This window comes from Callithrix jacchus, chromosome 8 (genome assembly GCF_049354715.1).
Source record: "Callithrix jacchus isolate 240 chromosome 8, calJac240_pri, whole genome shotgun sequence".
Classification (NCBI taxonomy): domain Eukaryota; kingdom Metazoa; phylum Chordata; class Mammalia; order Primates; family Cebidae; genus Callithrix; species Callithrix jacchus.
The window spans coordinates 137756087-137778684 of NC_133509.1; the positions used below are offsets into that span (position 1 = coordinate 137756087).

The following is a 22598-nucleotide window of genomic DNA, read 5'->3' on the forward strand; positions in this document are numbered from 1 at the left end:
GTACTGGAAGTTCTAGCCAGAGCAATCAGGCAAGAAAAAGAAATAAAGGGTATTCAAATAGGAAAGGTGGAAGCCAAATTGTCTCTATTTGCAGACGACATGATAATATACCTAGAAGACCCCATCACCTCAGCCCAAAAACTCCTGAAACTGATAAGCAACTTCAGCAAAGTCTCAGGATATAAAATCAATGTGCAAAAATCACAAGCATTCGTCTACACCAATAACAGACTTAAAGAGAGCCAAATCAAGGACAAACTGCCATTCACAATTGCTACAAAAAGAATAAAATACCTTGGAATACAACTCACAAGGAACATAAGGGACCTCTTCAAGGAGAACTACAAACCACTGCTCAACAAAATCAGAGAGAACACAAACAGATGGAGAAACATTCCATGTTCATGGTTAGGAAGAATTAATATCGTGAAAATGGCTATACTGCCCAAAGCCATTTATAGAATCAACGCTATCCCCATCAAGCTACCATTGCCTTTCTTCACAGAACTGGAAAAAACCACCATGAACTTCATATGGAACCAAAAGAGAGCCCGCATAGCCAAGTCAATTCTAAACAAAAAGAACACAGCGGGGGGCATCACACTACCGGATTTCAAACTATACTACAAGGCTACAGTAATCAAAACAGCATGGTACTGGTACCAAAACAGAGATATAGACCAATGGAACAAAACAGAGGCACCAGAGGCAACACAACATATCTACAACTATACAATCTTTGATAAACCTGACAAAAACAAGCAAGGGGGAAAGGATTCCCTGTTTAACAAATGGTGTTGGGAAAACTGGCTAGCCATGTGCAGAAAGCAGAAACTGGACCCCTTCCTGACACCTTACGCTAAAATTAACTCCAGATGGATTAAAGACTTAAACATAAGACCTGGCACCATAAAAACCCTAGAAGGAAATCTAGGCAAAACTATCCAGGACATAGGAGTAGGCAAGGACTTCATGACCAAAACACCAAAAGCATTGGCAGCAAAAGCCAAAATAGACAAATGGGACCTAATGAAACTCCACAGCTTCTGCACGGCAAAAGAAACAGTCACTAGAGTGGATCGGCAACCAACAGAATGGGAAAAAATTTTTGCAGTTTACCCATCTGACAAAGGGCTGATATCTAGAATTTACAAAGAACTCAAGCGGATTTACAGGAAAAAAGCAAACAAGCCCATTCAAAAGTGGGCAAAGGATATGAACAGACACTTTACAAAAGAAGACATATATGAGGCCAACAATCATATGAAAAAATGCTCATTGTCACTGGTCATCAGAGAGATGCAAATCAAAACCACATTGAGATACCATCTCACACCAGTTAGAATGGCGATCATTAAAAAATCTGGAAACAACAGATGCTGGAGAGGATGTGGAGAAAAAGGAACACTTTAACACTGTTGGTGGGAGTGTAAATTAGTTCAACCATTGTGGAAGACAGTGTGGCGATTCCTCAAGGCCTTAGAAATAGAAATTCCATTTGACCCAGCAATCCCATTACTGGGTATATATCCAAAAGACTATAAATTGTTCTACTATAAGGACACATGTACACGAATGTTCATTGCAGCACTGTTTATAATAGCAAAGACCTGGAATCAACCCAAATGCCCATTGATAATAGACTGGATTGGAAAAATGTGGCACATATACACCATGGAATATTATGCAGCAATCAGAAATGATGAGTTTGTGTCGTTTGTAGGGACATGGATGAATCTGGAGAACGTCATCCTCAGCAAACTGACACAAGAACAGAAAATGAAACACCGCATATTCTCACTCATAGGTGGGTGATGAAAAATGAGAACACATGGACACAGAAAGGGGAGTACTAAACACTGGGGTCTATTGGGGGGAAAAGGGGAGGGCCAGTGGGAGGGGGAGGTGGGGAGGGATAGCCTGGGGAGAAATGCCAAATGTGGGTGAAGGGGAGAAGGAAAGAAAAGCACACTGCCATGTGTGTTCCTACGCAACTGTCTTATATGCTCTGCTCATGTATCCCAAAACCTAAAATCCAATAAAAAATTAAAAAAAAAAAAATGTTAATCTCATCCAAAACATCCTCACAGAAACACACCTAGTAATATTTATGCCATTTATTTTATGGATATAAACATTATAAATTATTGGTAATGTCATAGTTAGTATTTACCAAAATATTAAGTTTTCCAATTTATTTATGTGGGATGTCTTACTAAATTATTTTTGTCTTAATTTATTTCATGAGTGTTTGTAGTTTTTATTGAAAAAGTCTTTTGCCTCCTTGGTTAAATTTATTTCTGAGTAGTTTATTATTTTGGATGCTATTGTAAATCTAATTGTGTTTTTAATTTCTTTTTTTTTTTTCTTGTTTTTTTCTGGTGTATAGAAATGCAGCTAATATTTGTGTGTTGATCTTTACCCTGCAACTATGATGAATCCATTTCTTAGTTTGTTTTTCTTGTGGTTTCTCTGGAACCTTTTATATATAAGATAATGTTATCTGTGAATAGAGACAGATTTACTCTTTCTTTTCTGATTTGGACTTTTTTTTTTTTTCTGTCTAACTGCTCTGGCTAGAACTTCTAGTAAAGTATTGATTTGTAGTGATGAAAATAGGTATCCTTGTCTTGTCCCTGTTTTTAGGAGGAAAGCTTTCAGTTTTTCACCAGTGTATATGCATATGGGTTTTCACAGATACCTTTTATCATGCTTAGGAACTTTCCTTCTGTTCCTACTATTCTGAGTGTTTATATCATGAAAGGGTGTTGGATTTTGTCAAGTGCTTTTTCTACATTAATTAAACTGATTGTGTAGGGTTTTTTCCCTCTTGTTCTATTAATATATATTACATCAATTGGTTTTTGTGTGTTGAACCAACCTTGCATTCCTGGGATGACTCTCACTTGGAGTTTTCTAGTATTTTGGGGGAAGGATCTCATTTATTTTTGAAAGATAGTTTTACTGGATATAGAATTCTTGGTTGAAAAATAGCCAGACATGGTGGTGCTGGCCTGTAGTCCCAGCTCCCAGAGAGACTGAGGCAGGAGGATTGCTGAGCCCAGGAGTTGGAGGCTGCAGTGAGCTATGATTGCACCACTGCACGCCAGCCTGGGTGACAGACTAAGATCCCATCTCCAAAAAACAAAAAAAGAATTCTTAGTTGACAGATGTTTTTCTTTCAGCCCTTTAATTTGTCACCTTCTGGCCTCCATGGCTTTAGATGAGAAATCAATTGTTAATCTTACTGAGAAATCCTTATATTTGAAGAGTCACTTTTCTCTTGCTGCTTTCTACAGTTAGACTACAGGGTGTCTGGGTGTGGCTCTTTGAATTTATCCAACTTTGGGTTTGTTCAGCTTCCTGGGTATGCAGATTAATGTTTCTCATTAAATGCAAGACTTTTCTACCATTATTTCTTCGGACATTCTTTTTGTCTCTTTTTTTCTCTTTCTGAGGTCTTACGATGTTATACGTTGGTACAGTTGATGGTGTCCTGCCAGTTTCTGAGGCTGTTTATTTTCTTCATTATTTTTTCTTACATTGTATAATCTCAATTTTCCTATCTTTAAGTTCTCTGATTGTTATTGCTGTCTGTTGATTTCTGCTGTTGAGCCCCTGCAGTGAATTTTTCATTTCAGTTTTCGTGTTTTTCAACTCCAGAATTTCTGTTTGGTTCTTTTTTTAAAATATTTTTTTCTTTATCTATATTCTCTATTCAGTGAGACATTGTTCTGATGGATATTTTAGATTTTTGGACATGGTTTTCTTTAGTTCTTTCTTTTTTTTGGACGGAGTTTCGCTCTTGTTACCTAGGCTGGAGTGCAATGGCGTGATCTCGGCTCACCGCAACCTCCACCTCCTGGGTTCAGGCAATTCTCCTGCCTCAGCCTCCTGAATAGCTGCAATTACAGGCATGCACCACCACGCCCAGCTAATTTTTGCTTTTTTTTTTTTTCTGAGGCGGAGTTTCGCTCTTGTTACCCAGGCTGGAGTGCAATGGCGCGATCTCAGCTCACCGCAACCTCCGCCTCCTGAGTTCAGGCAATTCTCCTGCCTCAGCCTCCCGAGTAGCTGGGACTACAGGCACGCGCCACCACGCCCAGCTAATTTTTGCTTTTTTTTTTTTTTTGAGACGGAGTTTCGCTCTTGTTACCCAGGCTGGAGTGCAATGGCGCGATCTCAGCTCACCGCAACCTCCGCCTCCTGAGTTCAGGCAATTCTCCTGCCTCAGCCTCCCGAGTAGCTGGGACTACAGGCACGCACCACCATGCCCAGCTAATTTTTTGTATTTTTAGTAGAGACGGGGTTTCACCATGTTGACCAGGATGGTCTCGGTCTCTTGACCTCGTGATCCACCCGCCTCGGCCTCCCAAAGTGCTGGGATTACAGGCTTGAGCCACCGCGCCCGGCCTGGTTTTCTTTAGTTCTTTGAACATATTTAAAGTCTTTATCTGTAAGTCTAATGTCTGGGCTTCCTCTTGACCAGTTTCTGTTTCTTGCCTTCTTGTTTCTTTGCATCCCTTGTGATACTGTGCTGAAAACTAGAAGTTTGAATTTATAGTGCGGCAACTCTGGAAATGACTCTTCCTTCTCCTCCGGGGTTCGTTGGCTGCTTTTTATAGTCATTGTTTGTACAGTTACTTTTCTGAGCTAATTTTATATCGTATATATTCTTTATCATGTGTGGGCACTGAGTTCTCTGTTCCATTGGCATAGTGGTCAGCTCGTGATTAGACAGACTTTTTTAAGTTACCTAGAACAAAACATGTCTCCCAGTCTTTTGAGATGAGGTCTGTGTATGTGTTGGAGCGTGCCCTGAACACAGCCGGACCTTTGATGGTGATCCCTTAGCATTCACTGCCTGCTTGTCCAGAACCTGAAGGTCAGCCAGAGGTGAAAGCCTCGGCTTTTTTTCACGTCTTTCCTGAACGTGTACAGCCCTGGGCATGTGTGGAGCCTTCTGGATTTACAAGAATGTGTCAGAGCTTTTCAAAACATCTTATTTTCAAAACCCTTGTTTCTAAAACGTCTTACTCCTCAGCTTTTCTTCCCAAGCTTTTGGTTAAATTTATTGTTTGCCTCAACCGTCATCCAGTGGTTCAGGCAGCAGCAAATAAGTCTGTCTGTAAATGTTTCCAATAACCTTTCCCCGCTTTCCCTAGCAGATGCCTCAGCACCGGGAGGTAAAGTCACGCCCTTTGAGCCAGTCTTCCAGGGAGTCAATAGACAGGTCAAACAAACAATGGCAGTTCTTTGCCGACGAGGCCCCTTCCGCTCCCTCTGGGGCCAGCGCCTGCACCTGAACGGCCGTCTGTGTTGTCTTCTAGGCCACTGCTGCAGCCAGCATGGGACCAGCGAAGGTTAAAGTGCCGTGGGACTCACTGTTCTTGCTGAGATTCAGCTGTTGCTCTTGATTAAGTGTTCTTCCGATTGCTGCACATTTTTAGTTTCCAAAGCTTTAAAAAGTGTAGATTCTGACAGTTATTGGCAGTTTTAAAACTTGCGCATGCTGAAGGACGGACTTTGAGTTCCAAAATGAGCCATTTTTGTGGACATTACTTACTAGTCATAATTTAAATTTAATATTCTAGGACATAATTTAACTTAGTAAATTATGATCACGTTTGAGTTTGCCAAATTTCTGTACACCTTACCTGATTCCACAAGAGATTTAAGATGGCTTACAAGGATAAGTATCATAAAAGATGCATTGAATTATCATTGTTGGTATTTGTTGTGTTCCTGTTGGGTTGAGGGCCTGTTAGTTAAAAACTGCCCTCCCTGCGGTTGACACCTTGGTCCTACACATAGAAATGTTTCCCTGGTGACCTTGAGGTTCTTGCCCTCTGTGTTACATCAGTGGTGGGGAACCTGGGGCTGACTCACCTCCGTGCCTTCCCTCCCGCACAGCTGCATTGGTCTGAGGGGGGTCCGCCAGATGAGTGCCCAGCAGTAGGGATGGTTGTTACTGTCTACCTGAGTTGATTGTGAGAAATGTGTCTGCAGTGCTGGTTTTCCTAAATCCAAAACCCTTCTTTGCTCAGGCAGGACAGGTAGGTATTTAAATCCTATTCAAGGAGTTAAGATGTCATCTCTATTGTCCTAGCTGCTTCCGGAGGTGATTAGAGGACTCTTACACTTCAGATCAGAAGTGACTGCTCTTGGTGGCTCTTGATCACTGGGAGAGTCAAGGGCCATCAGTAAACCTTAGACTTGTCTGTCCACCGGTTCTGGTGCCTATTGAGGCGTCTGTCTCCTGCTTTCCCAGGAGCCAGTTCAATCCCGTGGCCATCTCATTGATATAGAAGGTCACGGGCTGCCAGCTAGCTCTGCTCAGGGTTCATGTCATTTCTTTCTTCAGATTTTGTTTAGAAAGCATGTCTATCAATTTGACATAGTGGCTCATTTACTAGTCTTTTGGCACTGCTTCTGTGATAGAATTAGGGCTGTCTGTTTTTCTGAATATATGGGACTGTCCCTTTTTTACCAGCATCACTCACAAGTTAATCAGAATTTTTTTTTTTTTTTTTTTTTGAGATGGAGTCTTACTTGGTTGCCCAGGCTGGAGTGCAGTGGCACGATCTGGGCTCACTGAAACCTCTGCCTCTCGAGTAGCTTGGACTATAGGCATGTGCCACCATGCCTGGCTAATTTTTGTATTTTAGTAGAGAGGGGGTTTCACCATGTTGGCCAGGCTGGTCTCGAACTCCTGACCTCAAGTGATCCACCCACCTCAGCCTCCCAGCTGAGACTACAGGCATGAGCCACCACGCCCGGCCTAATACAATTAAGATTTCTTTTCATTAAAAGACACCATAAATAAAGCTAAAGTCAAGCCATAGTGCTCGCCTTGGCAGCACCTATACTAAAATTGGAACAGTGCAGAGAAGATTAGCATGGCCTCCGAGCAAGGATGACATGCAGATTAATGAAGCAGGTCCGATTTCTGAACACATGCACCCGTATGTCTATTGCAGCACTATTTACAATAGCAAAGACCTGGAACCAACCCAAATGTCCATCAGGGATAGCCGGGAAAGAAAATGTGGTACATGTGCACCGTGGAATACTTACGCAGCCGTAATAAAGAAGGAGTTCATGTTCTTTGCAGGGACATGGATGAAGCCGGAAACCATCATTTTCAGCAAACTGACACAGGAACAGAAAACCGAATATTGCATAATTGGGAGTTGAACAATGAGAACACATGGACACAGGGAGGGGAACATTACACACTGGGGCCTAACAGGGGGTGAGGGGCTAAGGGAGGAAGAGCAGGGGGTGGGGGGATTGGGAAGGGATAACATTAGGAAAAATACCTAATGTGGATGACGGGTTGATGGGTGCAGGAAACCACCGTGGCACATGTATACCTATGCAGCAAACCTGCCCGTAAAGTACAATAACGAAAACAACAAAGTCAAGCCATAAATGGGGAAAAGGCATCTGTAATACAGATAACAAAGAATTAGCTGTTAACAGAGTAAATAGATGTAGGATCTCTCCATGTAAACATTGCAGGGGACAATAACCCGATTAAAAAAAATGACGGCACCAGGTCCAGTTGTTCATGCTCGTAATCCCAGCGCTTTGGGAGGCTGAGGTAGAAGGATCATTTGAGAGCGAGAACCCCAGCTCCTGAAAAAATTTAAAAATTAGCTGGGGCCGGTGGCGTGTGCCTGTAATTCTAGCTACTCCAGAGGCTGAGGTGGGAGGATTCCTTGAGCCCAGGGGGTAGAGGCTGCAGTGAGCCATCATGGCACCACTGTTCTGCAGCCTGGGCAATAGAATGAGTCTTCATCTCCTGAAAACACAAACACACACACACACACACACACACACACACAAAGAAAAAAATGACAAGGAGACACAATTTGGCATTTCACAGAAGAAAAAACAAGAGGCCTCTCAGCACATGAAAAGATGCCAAACCTTTCTAATCAGGATGAGGGCCAAGAAGATCCTTGTCCTTGGTTGGTAGAAATGAAGATGACTGATAACTGTTAAGCGTTGGTGAGAGTGAAGGTTCACAGACGTTCTCGTGCTGCTAGTGGAAGTGTTTGCGGTTACTTCTGCTTTGGAGAGCAGTTTGGTGCTCATTTACAAAGTTGGCCTTTCACACAAGTTACCCGCCAGCAACTCCTCTGTGCTCTCTAGACGTAGAGTCCAGAGCAGGGACTGGTAGGGACAGGAGAGTAAATATCCTAGGCTTTGTCAACCACATACACACTTAGTCTTTCTTTTTTAACACTTTAAAAATCTAAAAAGCAGGCTGGGCCTGGTGACTCATGCCTGTAATCCCAGCACCTTGGGAGGCCAAGGTGGGCAGATCACGAGGTCGAGACCATCCTGGCCAACATGGTGAAACCCCCACCTCTACTAATATATAAAAAATTAGCTGGGTGTGGTGGCGCAGCGTGCCTGTAGTCCCAGCTACTCGGGAGGATGAGGCAGGGGAATCGCTTGAACCCAGGAAGCAGAGGTTGCAGTGAACTGAGATGGCATCACTTTACTCCAGTCTGGCAACAACAGAGCAAGACTCCATCTCAAAAAAAAAAAAAAATATCTAAAAAGTATTCTTAGTTCAAAGACTTTACAGAAATAGGCTTCTGGCTAGATTTGACCCAGAGGCTGTAGTTTGCCAGTTCCTGATTCTCTGTTCTAGGGGATATACCCTGGAGAAACTTAGTTATATGCAGTCTTAACAGCAAGAGGGCCGGGAAAGCACAGAGCAGGTTGCAGGAGTTGAGAGAGAGGGGAGGGTGGGACGGTGGCCTCCTGGAGAAGGTGGGGGGCTGGCCTGCATGTGTCTGGGTAGGCTCTGCAGTGGCCTGGCTGGGCCTTGGGGAGCCCAGAGCATCTGAGAGACATCGGGCCAGTGTGGAGAGCAGAGTGGCGGCCAGGGCTGGGGCCACAGGTCGAGGCTGGTTGACCCTGTTACCTGGCGGGCAAGGCTAGCACCAGCTGCCCTTGCTTTTTGGTGTGGAAAGATGAGTGAGCATCGTAATGGACCAGCAAGTTTGTGAGCAAAGACAGAAAACACACCTATGATACATATATTTTAACATCAACGTTTTAAAAACTTTCTGTTTTCACAAATAAGCAATTTCCCACCCTTTGCCACAGCAGTGTTTTGTGAAGCTGACCCAATGGCTGGAAGGCCAGTTCGTCGGTCTCTGAAGTTCTCTGCTGCCAGCGTTCATTCCTGTTTTCTCCTAGCTGTGAAGCTGGGCTGGGAGGCTGTCAGCTCATGTGCCTCTCAGCTTCATGCAGGCAGCAAGAATGGGGCTTGGAAGGAGGGGCTTTGCCCGCCCACCCAACAGCTACCTCCCCGGGATGCCCAGGACCTCAGGAGTGGAAGGAATGTGGCTCCTCCTTCTCTCAGTAGCAAAAATAGATGAATTGAGTGCAGGAACCCAGTGCATTTTTGAGGGAGCTGGTGAGTTAGTCTTGAAAGAAACCTCCTCTGTTTACCTGAGGCGTTACCGTATCATGGGAAAGGATGGAGGAGGTGTGGAGGTGGGAAAATCTACACAAGAAAAGTCCTGTAGTGCAGAGGTGGCTGATGTGAGGCGGCTGCTTGAGGCAGCGGTGTTCCCTGAGGCTCCTGAGTCTGGTGCGTACTGGGTCCCTCTCCTCCCTTCACAGCCCCTCCTTCCTTACCAAGGTGCATGGGGGTGCAGGGCCGGCCAGGGGCTGTTGCAGGAGGGAAGAGTGCTGAGCCTGAGACCAGGAGGGCATCCGGGCCGGAGCTGCCCTGCAGAGGTCTCATAAAGGTTGTAAGGCACTGGGCAAAAAGTTTTCAAGAATTCATAGTGTGCAAACTGACCTCCACACTGGCCAGCGTTCACAAGGTTTTTTTTCCTTACAAAAATGGCCACTGCACGGTATCCAGAAAACAAAGACCAGAGAAGCCAGACCTCATCCCACCGTCTGGAAACATTTAGTTTGTGCTTTGGATAAGTGTTGGCATGTATATAGGAAGATTGATCAAACTATTAGTGTGTTTATGAGTGCACAGTGTAATTTTTATTAGAGCTCGAGTTTCTTCAGGAACTCAGTTCAGCTCCTTCATGTTCCTGGTTATTTTCGTTTACTTGATTTTGAGGTCTCCTTTGGCAGAGCTGTGCAGGCCGGGACCTTTGTGGCTCCTACTGGGGAGCTGTTTGCTTTACCTGTTGGTGGGAACCCGCAGGTGGGAGGCAGCCAGTCTCGCAGAGTCCTTGTCAGCAGGTGTGGAAGAGTCGGCTCAGACAGACCCGCTCTGCGTGGGGTCCCCTCTACCAGCACAGCCCTTGGGTACATTGGCATCTACCTGAGTCCCCTCTTGCACGCAGGGAGCCACACTCCTCACACGCTCCTCACCAGCGCAGTGTGGTGTGGCGTGCCCTGTGGGTCCACAGTGGGCCCACCCCGCAGCTCTGCGCTCAGCCTGCTGGGTCATGGTGGTGGTAGATTAATAAGATGCGGGTGGATGTCAAAACGGAGCACTTTGGGTACTGTGGGCACATCTCACAGGGTTTCCCCGGGAATGAGCAGCTCCTGGGCTGCAGAAGCAGGTTGACCAGGCCACCCTGAGTTGTGGCATCGAGACTCCTCTAGCAGAAATCAGTGAGGAAGGAAAACTGGCTGAGAGCATCTGTTGTTTCAGCCAAAAGCTCAGAATGATGCATTGAATTCAGCAAAGTAGTATGTGTAATTTTTTAAACCTCAAAAATACTCTGTTTATTAACTTTTTTAAATTTGTGGAGGCGGCCTCTCTCTGCACTCAGACTGCAGTGCTAGGGTGCCGTCATAGCTGAGGGGAGCCTCTACCTCCCAGGCTCAGCAGTCCTCCCACCTCAGCCTCCCAAAGAGCCGGGACCACAGGTATGCGCCACTGTGCCTGGCCCAATTTATCAAGTACACCTTTTAGGAAGTTCTTTGAATAGTAATATCAGTAGTTTCTTTGTGTTTGGGTAAAACAGAAAGGAAGGAAACATATTTGATCATGTTTTGTTCCCAACACATACTAAAGTTGGAAGGATTCTTGTGTTAAAACCAAAAGACAGCACGTCTCGGGGCTTTTGCCTTCCCAAAGCTGTGTGTGTTTCCTGGCATGAGAAGGTATGATGGCGCGCTCTTTACTGTTCTTCCCAGCAGAACTCCTCCTTCCTAAAATGGAGTCAAGTAAGAAGATGGACTCCCCGGGCACACTGCAGACCAACCCGCCCCTGAAGCTGCACACTGACCGCAGTGCTGGGACGCCGATTTTTGTCCCTGAGCAAGGAGGTTACAAGGAGAAGTTTGTGAAGGCCGTGGAGGACAAGTACAAGTGTGAGAAGTGCCACCTGGTGCTGTGCAGCCCGAAGCAGACTGAGTGTGGCCACCGCTTCTGCGAGAGCTGCATGGCCGCTCTGCTGAGGTAGGCGCTTTTGTCCAGCCCCCAACGCGCCGCCTCCTCGGCCCTTGGCCTCACTCTGTCCTTCATTCCTTCCTTTCAAATAAAACCTCTAGCAGTGTAGAGCCCTGAAGAAGTCCGTAAAAGCCCCTGGGCCCCGCTTGTGAATCCGCTAGGGAGATGCAGCGGGACCCCTCATCTGAGTTCACTGAGGCCACCATGCCTCTGATCCATCCCGCTGCGTCTTTCCACTCCATCCACAGAGCCTTGGTGCCCCTTGTATGTGTTGCTGTATTTTATTGTGAAAGCTCACAGTTCTCTGGAGGAGACACACCAGGAAATAAGCCAGTCATTTGAGGGCACGTGTACTGGTGTGCAAGGTGCTGGAGAGAGAGGAGGGAGGAGGGGGTCAGCCTCAAGGACTGGGTGGGTCCCTACCGGAGCAGAAACCTGGGCCGCACGCTTACGTACCAGGCGCGTGTGGAATGTGCACCCAGCCCTTGGCAGCCCTTTGCTGCTGAGTGCCGGTGCCAGTGCCAGCACTGCTGGAGGATCATGAAGGCAGGCTGGTGCTTCCCTGCAGCATAGCGTTCACCAGGACAGCACCTGGATTCACCCTGCAGGCCTCATGTTTCTGGCATTGTGCTGGGTGCTGGGGTGGCCACAGGATACCCTGATCTTGGCCACTGCTTTCAGGGCATGTTGGCCTGGGAAGGTTGCCAGCTCCTCCCCCAACAGCACTCAAGCCCAGGCTGCCCCTGAGCCCCAGCCTGGGCCCAGCAGCCAGCCCCCGTCCTGTCACTTACCTGCCCGCCCACTCCTTCTCTGTGCTTTGCTCTGTGGTCTTGCCCACTCATCCAAAAGAGTCAACTCACCTTTGCCCACTTGGGGGCAAAATGACATTTGGGCTTAGTGACAGCACAGGAGACACAGAACACCATGTCTCCTAGCACAAGAGCTGGACAACACTGTGGGCCCAGGAGAAGCCTCCCGGTGCAGGAGGGGCTGGAGCCCCGTTATAGAGTGGCCACAGGGGAGGGAGGCTGGTCCGCCTGTGTGGGTGCCGCTGGCCTTCCAATAGACAGTGAGGCAAATGGCCTGTGAAGAAGGGCTGGCTGCTTTTACAAAGCAGGACAAGGCTCTCCGAGTAAACAGGTGTTTACACTGAAGAGCTGCTCCACAGACACCTGGCTCTGGTTTCTGAAATAAAATTTCACTTTTACATTAAGCAGAGGGGGCTTTCCAAGTGGGACTGAACTAAACTGTTCTGCTTGGTAACTTCCTTTTGAAAAATCACCATTTAAAAAATGCAGCTCTTTTCTCCCATGGCTTCCTCCGTAACGCAAATCACCAGGGCGACTTGAAGCTCTGCTCATTGCTGTGAGCTCCTGCGCAGACCTGACCGTAGAGTGCAAGCTCCGGGAATCTCGTGAGTCCCCTCAAGAAAGGGACTCCCCTCTAATGCAGTCATGTCGTTTCCCCACAGCTCTTCAAGTCCAAAATGTACCGCGTGTCAAGAGAGCATCATTAAAGATAAGGTATTCTTGTTTTTTTTTAAGTCATTTTGTCACGTTTTCCGCTGGGTAATACTCTTCACATAGTTTGTGTTCGGCATTCTGGCATGACACGTTCCCTCAGTTTTGGCAGCGATGCCGCAGCCTCCCAGGCGGGACAGTGTGCCACATGATGACCTGGGTGGACGGTGGGTTCCGATCCACTTGGCCACTCCCCTGCGGTGTGAGCTCCGTGAGCTCCTTTCCTCCTCACACGTCATAATCGTATCACCTGCCGGGACCACTGGGAGCTGGCGTGAGGAGTAAGGGGGTCATGCGAGCCAAGTGCCGAGACGAGAGCTGTCTGTGGTTGGGTCATGTCTGTCATCATGGGTCTTTATCCCAGACAGCTTCTACTCAGCTCTTACACTGCATTTTACCTTCAGACATGCTAGGCTGAGGGCTTCATCTGAGTTTGCACTCCCCACCCCCTCCCGCCCCCGTGATATGTTGAAGTCATTAGCCGTGAATGAGATCAGCTCCTTCTCACCCGCTGTGGTTGTCCTCAGCTAGAGCCTGTGGGTGTGTCTGCACATCCAGCTTCTCTCCTGGGGCCTGGTGCTTCTCATGGACAGCAAGTCATCCATGTGCTGCTAAACCCTGCCAGGCACACTTGGAGTTTGAAACAATTCGTTCTTTTTTCTTGAGGTGGAGTTTCGCTCTTGTCTCCCAGGCTGGAGCGCAGTGATGCAATCTCGGCTCACTGCAACCTCCGCCTCCCAGGTTCAAGCGATTCTCATGCCTCAGCCTCCCAAGTAGCTGGGATTATAGGCACAAGCCACCATGCCCAGCTAATTTTTGTATTTTTAGTAGAGATGGGATTTTCACCACATTGGTTAGGCTGATGTCAAACTCCTGACCTCAGGTGATCTGCCCACCTCAGCCTCCCAAAGTGCTGGGATTATAGGCGTGAGCCACTGTACCCAGCAATTCATTCTCAAAGTGCTTAAAATGTCAATAAAAATGTGTGTTTCTATACTTTAAATAATGAATCTAACCATTTTTTAAATGCAGGTCATTAAGTTGTACAATAAAGTTCTTGCTCTGGGGTTTTCCTGTCTAAAGCACCTTGCAGACTGGGTTTGTTAGTCAGGGCAACCCAGGTGACTGCAGTGAATTGAGGATTGCTGGCAGAGACAAGGGCATCAGATAGAGCCACTCTGGAAGGCGGAGAGGTGGAATTGGCCACACGGCCCTGTACCTTTCCTTACTCCACATTGACTTCCTACTACCGAAGACTTGGTTAGTTCCTGTGAGGGAAGGCAGCCCCTCCCATCTGCTCTGTACCTTGTCCTAGCATGGTCCCAGGCTGCCTCGTGAACATGTGCCTAACATGTGAGTGAGAGAGAAGCTCACAACAATGGCTAAGATGATTTTTTTAGTACCTCTGTTTCGTTATGCAGAATCATTATCCCCGTTTTTTAATGACATTAGTAGCTGAAGAAAAATTGACAAGTTTTGTCAAAGAATCATGAATGAGATACACTCAAGCTGTGGACCCTCATGGAAAGAGTGGAGTTGTCTGGGCCCTGGGTGACCCGGGTCTACCCGTCAGCAGGTTCATCCAGGGATGCGGGCCTCTGGTCCTCATCTGTAAACAGGGACATTTGGAGTAAATAGTCTCAGATCTTTTCCATTCCAAAGTTCTGTTGACTTTAGTATCTTAAGTCATGACCTTTTTGTTATTTAGTCATGTTTATGAAAGAAAAGCTTCGGCTCCAAATTAGTTTATTCTTAACAGCTGTTGATTCTATTTCTCTCAGCAGTCCTGTTATTCCACCTTCATAGAGCAACAGGCGCGAGTTTCTTAGAAATGCCTTTGGACCAAGATTGTAGGTTATGTTGTTAGAAAGAGTGAGAGAGGGATGGGTAGGTGCCTTACGCCTGTAATCCCAGCACTTTGGGAGGCTGAGGCAGGTGGATGACTTGGGCTCAGGAGTTGGAGACCAGCCTGGGAAGCATATGGAGACCCCATCTGTACAAAAGTGAAAATTAAAGTTACCTGCGCTTGGTGGCGTGCACCTGTGGTTCAGTCCACTCAGGAGGCTGAGGTGAGAAGATCGCTTGAGCCCAGGAGTTTAAGGCTGTAGTGAGCCATGACTGCACTCCCGCACTCTCGCCTGGGTGACAGAGTGAAACCCCATCTCTTTTTGAGACAGAGTCTCGCTCTGTCACCCAGGCTGGAGTACAATGACATGATCTCAGCTCATTGCAACTTCCACCTCCTGGGTCCAAGCTATTCTCCTGCCTCTGCCTCCCAAATAGCTGGGACCACAGGCACCTGCAACCACACCCAGCTAATTTTTTTAAAAAAGTATTTTTAGTAGAGATGGGGTTTCACCATGTTGGCCAGACTGGTCTCGAACTCCTGACTTCAGGTGATCCACCTGCCTCAGCCTCCCAGAGTGCTGGGATTATAGGGATGAGCCATGGCTCCTGGCCAACCCTGTCTCTTAAAAAAAAAAAGGTGAGAATATTTGTGTTTTGTAAGGGAAAAATAAAATTAAGAAAAGTTGAAAGGTTTTTTATTATTTTCTTCTTTTTTCTTAAAAAAGAGATGGAGGTCTCACACTGTCACCCTGGCTGGAGTGCAGTGATTTGATCACAGCTGATTGCATCCTCGAGCTCCCAGGCTAAAGCAGTCCTCCTGCCTCAGCCTCCTGAGAAGCTGAGATTTACAGGTGCTTGCTGCCTTGTCCAGCTAATTAAAAAAAATTTTTTTGTAGAGATAGGTCTCATTGGGTTGCCCAGGCTGGTCTCAAACTCCCAGGCTCAAGCAGCCCTCCTGCCTCGGCCTCCCAAAGTGCTGGGATAACAGGCTTGAGCCACCATGCCCAGCCTCGTTTTCATTTTCACAGGGAAATGTTTTCATTGTTAGACTAACTTCATACTGCAATATATGTTTTAAGAGAGTTTTTTTTCAACCGCAGGCTAATGGCTAATGCTGCTTTTTTGGTGAAAAATAAGTTTTAACAGCATGACCGTTAGAAGGAATCAACAGTTTTACAAATCATTCCCCACATATGATCTCTGACGTGGTCCCTCCCTTTCTCCAGCAAGCAATCTATAAAATGTGTTTAGTTGTGTCAGATTCTGCTCATGTCCTCTGGTGGCAGCCGGACCACGATGGCCACCTGCTCAGTGCTGGCTCCCGGAAGGCCCCAGAGTCTGACTGTGAACCTAGTCCTCCTCTGCCCTCGTCCTGAGATTATGAAGTTAATAGAAGATGTTTAGATGCTCCAGAGTGACCTTTAATTATTAAGTTAATTCATTTTCTTTTGGCTTAACTTAATAAAAGGTAACAGTTAATGTTGTTTAAATTGTGTCTCTTAGTAGGGGCAGCTTCTTCATTCTACTTGTAGAAATCAAGATGGTCCTTAATGCTTTCTGAAGTCCACTTAATAGTTGCTCTCTTGTGTTTTTTTTTTAAAGTGGTTTTGCATTGTCCAAAGTAGCAGCATGTGGAGATGAAGAAGTATTAATCCTCTAAAATAGTGACCTCTCATTTTCAGGTGTTTAAGGATAATTGTTGCAAGAGAGAAATCCTTGCTCTTCAGATCTACTGTCGGAATGAGAGCCGAGGTTGTGCAGAGCAGCTGACGCTGGGGCATCTGTTGGTGAGTAGCGCCGGGGCACTGGAGGCTCGCACCTGAAGGAGCCCGAGTTTCTCACGTCCAGCGGATGGAGTGATCAGTGGGATGTGGCCCTTTAAGACCATGTTGACGTTAGTCTTTCAAAACGCAGCCAAATGGGAAAGCAGTGAGAACCACTCTCTTAAGTTGTTATTTTTGTGACATCATTGACAGAGTTGCCAGCTGGTTCTTAAACACTCCCAATCCTATTTATGATAGAGAAAATCCGAGCTGGATCTTAATTTTAGAAGGCCCCTGAAATTTGACATAACTTCCTGTATTTTTTTTTTATTAGTACCATATTTTAGCCTAGAAAATTATTTGAACTGGAATAAAGCAAAGTTCTTCGCAGATACTCGTTTACCTCTCCAGGAAGCAGTGTTCACTTACTCTTCGACAACAGTATAGTTTGAGGAATCACGAAATAGAATATGAGATTCAGTGTCTCTTGGCATATTTGATACTCTGCTGTGAAAGACTGGTCTAACAGCAAAGGAGAAACCTTCTTTAGGGTTTCATTGCGTACAGATTAGAATCTGGCATTTCAGATCGAGGGATTTTTGCCCAGTTGAGAACTTGGAATGTTCTGTCTTACAGGTGCATTTAAAAAATGATTGCCAGTTTGAAGAACTTCCATGTGTGCGTACTGACTGCAAAGAGAAGGTCTTGAGGAAAGACCTGCGAGACCACGTGGAGAAGGCGTGTAAATACCGGGAAGCCACGTGCAGCCACTGCAAGAGTCAGGTTCCGATGATCACACTGCAGGTGCGGGTGTTTTTCCCGTTCACACACCTTCTGCCCAATTCATAGATCATCTTCCCGCTGAGTAGCTTTTTAAATGACTATTCTAACAGGAATAAAGAGAAAACATAGGAGTAAATAGCAGTTTTTATCAGACTTCATTTCAGAGTTAAGCTTTATTTGTTTTGCCTATTTTGATTCATTTAGTTAACATTTCCCATTGCCTTGATTGGCTGTCATTTGGGGTGTCAGAAAATGAATAGCTATTCAAAAAAGGTAGAATTTCTAACTTGTCCTAGGGAAGGGCCTCAAAATGTTGATAAATTGCCTGATCTTATTAGCTCTGTGACATAACCATCACTTAAACAGGCTAATTTATCCTACAGCATTGAAATGCAGCTGTTTATCTTGGAGAGAGAGAACTTCTCATACTTGGGTTATACTGGCACAGTTCTGCATTGCGTGTTTCTGTGTGTGAGAGAGTGTGGGGCTGAGTGTGTGAATGTGGGTGAGTGTGTGCCTGAGTCTGTGAATTAAAGAGGAAAGCAGAGATGTTGGGGGTGGAAGACACACTTCTAAAATGATCCATTTGTTGAACAAATACCTATTGGGCACCTACTGTGCACAGAGCAGCGTTCCAGGAGCTGGGGACTCAATGGTGAAGCTCCTCTATCGGAAAAAGATACTAACAAATGTGTAACATCAGGTGGTGATCAGTGCCGTGAATAAACATCAGGCAGACTCGGGAAAGAAGGACGTTCAGCACTGGCTTCTCTGAAGCAGTCATAGGACAGCAAGGGAGGGTGTGGACCCTGAGCTGGAACTGGCAAGGCTTTGGGGTTCAGGAGCTGTGTGGAGCACAGGCTAGATGTGAGGGCGGTGCGGCAGCCAGAAGGGGAGGGAAAGGCACTGGACACTCCAGAGCGTGGAGGTGCGTGGGGCCTCAGGGCAAGGCCTGGTGTTGCTGGGGTGGGGGGCAGTTGTACTGGGGCGGTAGGATTGGCCAGCAGGTTGGGTATGAGGTAAGGGTAACACCCAGTGCTTGTGGAGAACCTGGGTATCCTGCTGAGGGGGTGCCCAGTGAGTGGAGGGTGATAGACTTGGGGGAGAATGGGGAGTGAAGATATGCAGGCTGCAGGTGCAGGTGACTGTGGTGGTTTGCAGGGCCTTGGGGCTGGACCGAGTGTAGAGGAGGAGAGAACTCATGGGGGCCTGGGCATACTCTCCAAGGCTGCTGAGAGGCTGGGGTGGGCTTAGCCATGAAGTGACTGAGGGGAGGTACCAGGACACCTCAGCCAGGGTGCAGCCACCATCCAGTTCCTGCCAGATACTGTGGAGTGGTGTTTTTTGTTTTGTTTGTTTTTTTGTTTTTTTTAACACAGAGTCTCACTCCGTCATCCAGACCTAGAGTGCAGTGACACAATCTCAGCTCCCTGCAGTCTCTGCCTCCCAGGTTCAAGCAGTCTTCCCACCTCAGGAACTACAGGTGCATGCTAGGCTAATTTTTGTATTTTTTAGTAGAGACAGAGTCTCGCCATGTTGCCCAGGCTGGTCTCCAGCTCCTAGGCTTAAGCCATCTGCCTACCTCAGCCTAATAGGTGAGAGCCATCACGCCCAGCATGGAGCTCTCACGACCAAAATGTAGGGACTTTCCTTTGCTTTTCTCTCTGAAGTAAGATGTATTCTCTTAGGTTGGTGCAAAAGTAATTGCAGTTTTTGCCATGGGTTTTCGTGGTAAATACTTCATAACCTCTGTATTTGCCTTGCTTTCTGTAATTTTTCTGTGCCCATGTCTTTCTTACGTCACACGATCTTTTTCTTGTATGATACCTCAGATGTTTCTAGTTATTAAGAACTTTTGAGGCCAGGTGTGGTGGCTCACACCTGTGTGCCCAGCACTTTGGGAGGCTGAAGCAGGAGGACTGCATGAGCTTTGGAGCTGGAGACCAGTGTGGGTGGGCAACACAACAAGACTCTGCCTCTGTAAACAGTAAAAATTTAGCTGGGTGTGGTAGAGCATACCTGTATTTCTAGCTACTTGGGAGGTGGAAGCAGGAAGATTACTTGAGCCAGGAAGGTTGAGACTGGTAGCGAGCCATGATGGCACCACTGCACTCAGCCTACGTGACAGAGTGAGACCTTGTCTCAAAAAAAAAAAAAGGACTTCTAAGAACTGTGTCTTCCCCTTTCTTTGGAAAATAGCAATAGTGTTTTGTCATAGTTAAAATAATTCCTCCAGGCTATGTGTGATGGCTCATGCCTATAATCCCAGCACTTTGGAAGGCCAAAGCAGGAGGATTGCTTGAGGCCAGGAGTTCAAGACCAGCCTGGGCAAGAAAGCAAGACCCCCTGTCTAGAACGAAAATAATAATCCCTCCAGTTGTTAAATTCCAGTGAATGAGACACATGCCTGATAAACAAGACTTCAGGCTTGACGTATGTTAATATATTGTTATGTCATGACAGTCAGAATGGTGATTATTAAAAAGTCAAAAAACAACAGGTGCTGGCGAGTTTACAGAGAAAAAGGAATGCTTTTATGCTGTTGGTGGGAGTGTAAATTAGTTCAACCATTGTGGAAGACAGTGTGGCGATTCCTCAAAGATCTAGAGGCAGAAATACCATTTGACCCAGCAGTCCTATTACTGGCTCTATACCCAAAGGAATATAAATCATTCTGTTATAAGGATACGTGCACATGTATGTTCATTGAAGCAGTACTCACAATAGCAAAGATGTGGAATCAACCTAAATGCCCATCAGTGATAGACTGGATAAAGAAAATGTGATCCATATACACCATGGAATATGATGTATCCGTAAAAAGGAAGGAGATCAGCTGGACGCGGTGGTTCATGCCTGTAATCCTAGCATTTTGGGAGGCCAAGGCAGACAGATCACCTGAGGTCAGGAGTTCGATACTAGCCTGACCAACATGGAGAAACCCCATCTCTACTGAAAAAACCAAAATGAGCCAGGCATGGTGGCACATGCCTGTAATCCCAGCTACTTAGGAGGCTGTGCAGGAGAATTGATGGACCTGGGAGGCGGAGGTTTCAGTGAGCCAAGATTGTGCCATTGCACTCCAGCCTGGGCAACAAGAGTGAAACTCCATCTCAAAAAAGAAAAAGAAAAGAAAGAAGATCTCCCAGGCATGGTGGTTGACACCTGTAATCCCAGCACTTTGGGAGGCCAAGGCGGGTGCATCACCTGCGGTCAGGAGTTCAAGCAAACATGGTAAAACCCCATCTCTACTAAAAGCATAAAAATTAGGTAGGGGTGATAGCACATGCCTGTAATCCCAGCTACTCCAGAGGCTGAGGCACCAGAATCGCTTGAACATGGGAGGCGGAGGTTGCAGTGAGCTGAGACCATGCCGCTGCACTTCAGCCTGGGTGACAGATCAAGACTCCGTCTCAAAAAAAAAAAAAGAGGGAGATCATGTCCTTTGCAGGGACATGGGTGGAGCTGGAAGACATTATCCTTAGCAAACTATTGCAGGAACACAGAAAAACACCACATGCTCTCACTTATAAGTGGGAGCTGAATCATGAAAACACATAGGCACACTGGGGGGATGAACACACCCTGGGGCCTGTGGGGTCAGGAGAGGGAGAGCACCAGGAAGAACAGCTGATGGACACCGGGATTAACACCTCGCTGATGGGTTGGTCTGTGCGGCAGACCACCGTGGCACACATTTACCTGTGTAGCAGACCTGCACGTCCTGCACATGCACCCTGGAACTTAAATAAATACATAGCTATCAAAGTTATACTTTGCTTCTTGCCAAAATCAGTTACCTTTATTGCAGAATAGAATCCAACGACTGATTTTTGTTGAGCAGGAATTGTAGAGCATGTCTGTTAAGCTGACGCTGAACACCAGATGAGGCTGTAACAGGTCAGGTTTCAAGCACCAGCGTAGCATATGGATTCATGAAACGCTGCCAGACCCTGCCCTGGTTGCTCAGGGTGTACATGAGAATAAGTCACACTGTCTACTTCAGTTTACAGTCTGATGAGAGAGACAGCCAGATGCACAGTTTAATTCCTGTTAGTATGGGAAGTACTGCGATTGTAACATTAATAACATGCCAACAAGGAAGGACCAGTTACAATAGCGTAGCCTGAGTGGCAAGGAAGGTTTTAGGGAGGAGGTTGCCTTTCGTTTGATCTGGGTCTTGAATTAGTCAACTAAAGACACAGGAGAAAGAGAGTCGATGGAAAGCACAGAATGATAATGAGCAAGTTTGGGGGCTGAGTTGTGCAAATATTCCTTATAAATCACACTGCATGCTTGAGATGACACTAGTTTAAACCCGCTAGAGCAGTGTGGGTAGTAGAGTGCATCTTAAGGCGTGTGTCGGCTTCTCTTGGGGCGGGCAGGCATCTCAGCAAGCACAGGTGTTCGGGGTCCGGCTAGTGCAGCTGCCCTGCCTCTCAGCCTGATGAGGGGAGGGCTGTTGCTGGTTGGCTTCCTTCGCTCCGGGCCTAGTTCTGTGACTTGCCCTCGTTCACCTCTCTGTTCAGTGATGTGATTTGGTTCCCACATATTTTGTTTTTTTCAACTCTAACACCCTTAGTTTCATCCCCTCAGGCCTTCATTGAGTTTATTTCTAAGAAGAACAGTTCTGATACAGGGAGGCCGAGAGCCCAGGTCATTCCAGTTCTCCTGCATTCCCTGCTTGTGGTGTGTCACAAGATCCAATGTTGATAAAATGTGCTGAGGACGCATCGAGACTCTGGACCGTTGCAGTTCATTTGAGAATCTCTTTTCTACATTTCAACTGTGGTATATACAGTCTAGCAGCTATTTTCAAGTTTTATCCTTTTTTAAATTTATAGGTCAGCATAATTTAAAGTGTCAGGAAACCTTCTAGATTTAGTCCAGAAATCCTGGACTATCGTTCTTTAAACAGTTCTATTACTAGTGAAGATCAGGGTGATAGAGATCTCACCCTACGGGAGAGCATACGTTGTGGAAGTCTACGTAGGTTTGGCCACTTTGGAAATCAACTGTCAGTGTCCTGTTAGGTTGGACACTCAGGCATTCAGTTAACCAGCAGTTCTTCCCCTGGATGTATAGGAGAAACTGCCACATACACACACAGACACACACACACACACACACACACACACACATACACACACACCAGGAAATGTGGCCAGGTGTGACCAGAGCATCGGAAATCTGGAAACAGCTGGAGCACCCATCAGCAGGTGGAAATTGTATTCCCGTGTTATTCTACGACAGGGAGGTGTGCCATGCAGTAGGGAAAGTTATTCG

The 22598-nt window shown here is 46.4% G+C and overlaps 1 protein-coding gene and 1 non-coding gene across 9 annotated transcripts in view; both read left to right on the plus strand.

Annotated features, from left to right (window-relative positions):
• Positions 1-22598, plus strand: part of TRAF3 (TNF receptor associated factor 3) — a 138213-nt gene that overhangs the window by 88581 nt on the left and 27034 nt on the right. For 4 of the 8 annotated variants that reach the window (XM_035261588.3, XM_035261590.3, XM_035261585.3 and 1 more), the window contains 4 exons: positions 11146-11407; positions 12870-12921; positions 16449-16553; positions 17166-17333. In XM_035261588.3, coding sequence (XP_035117479.1) covers positions 11163-11407; positions 12870-12921; positions 16449-16553; positions 17166-17333 — 570 coding nt within the window. In that variant the 5' untranslated portion in view covers positions 11146-11162. Of the gene's footprint in view, positions 1-11142; positions 11408-12869; positions 12922-16448; positions 16554-17165; positions 17334-22598 lie in introns of those variants that run through there. The other 4 variants (XM_035261594.3, XM_078335803.1, XM_035261592.3 and 1 more) reach the window with 2 other exon arrangements.
• Positions 6845-6951, plus strand: LOC118145271 (U6 spliceosomal RNA). The gene has a single exon (XR_004730399.1). It is a non-coding gene; the product is annotated as a U6 spliceosomal RNA (small nuclear RNA).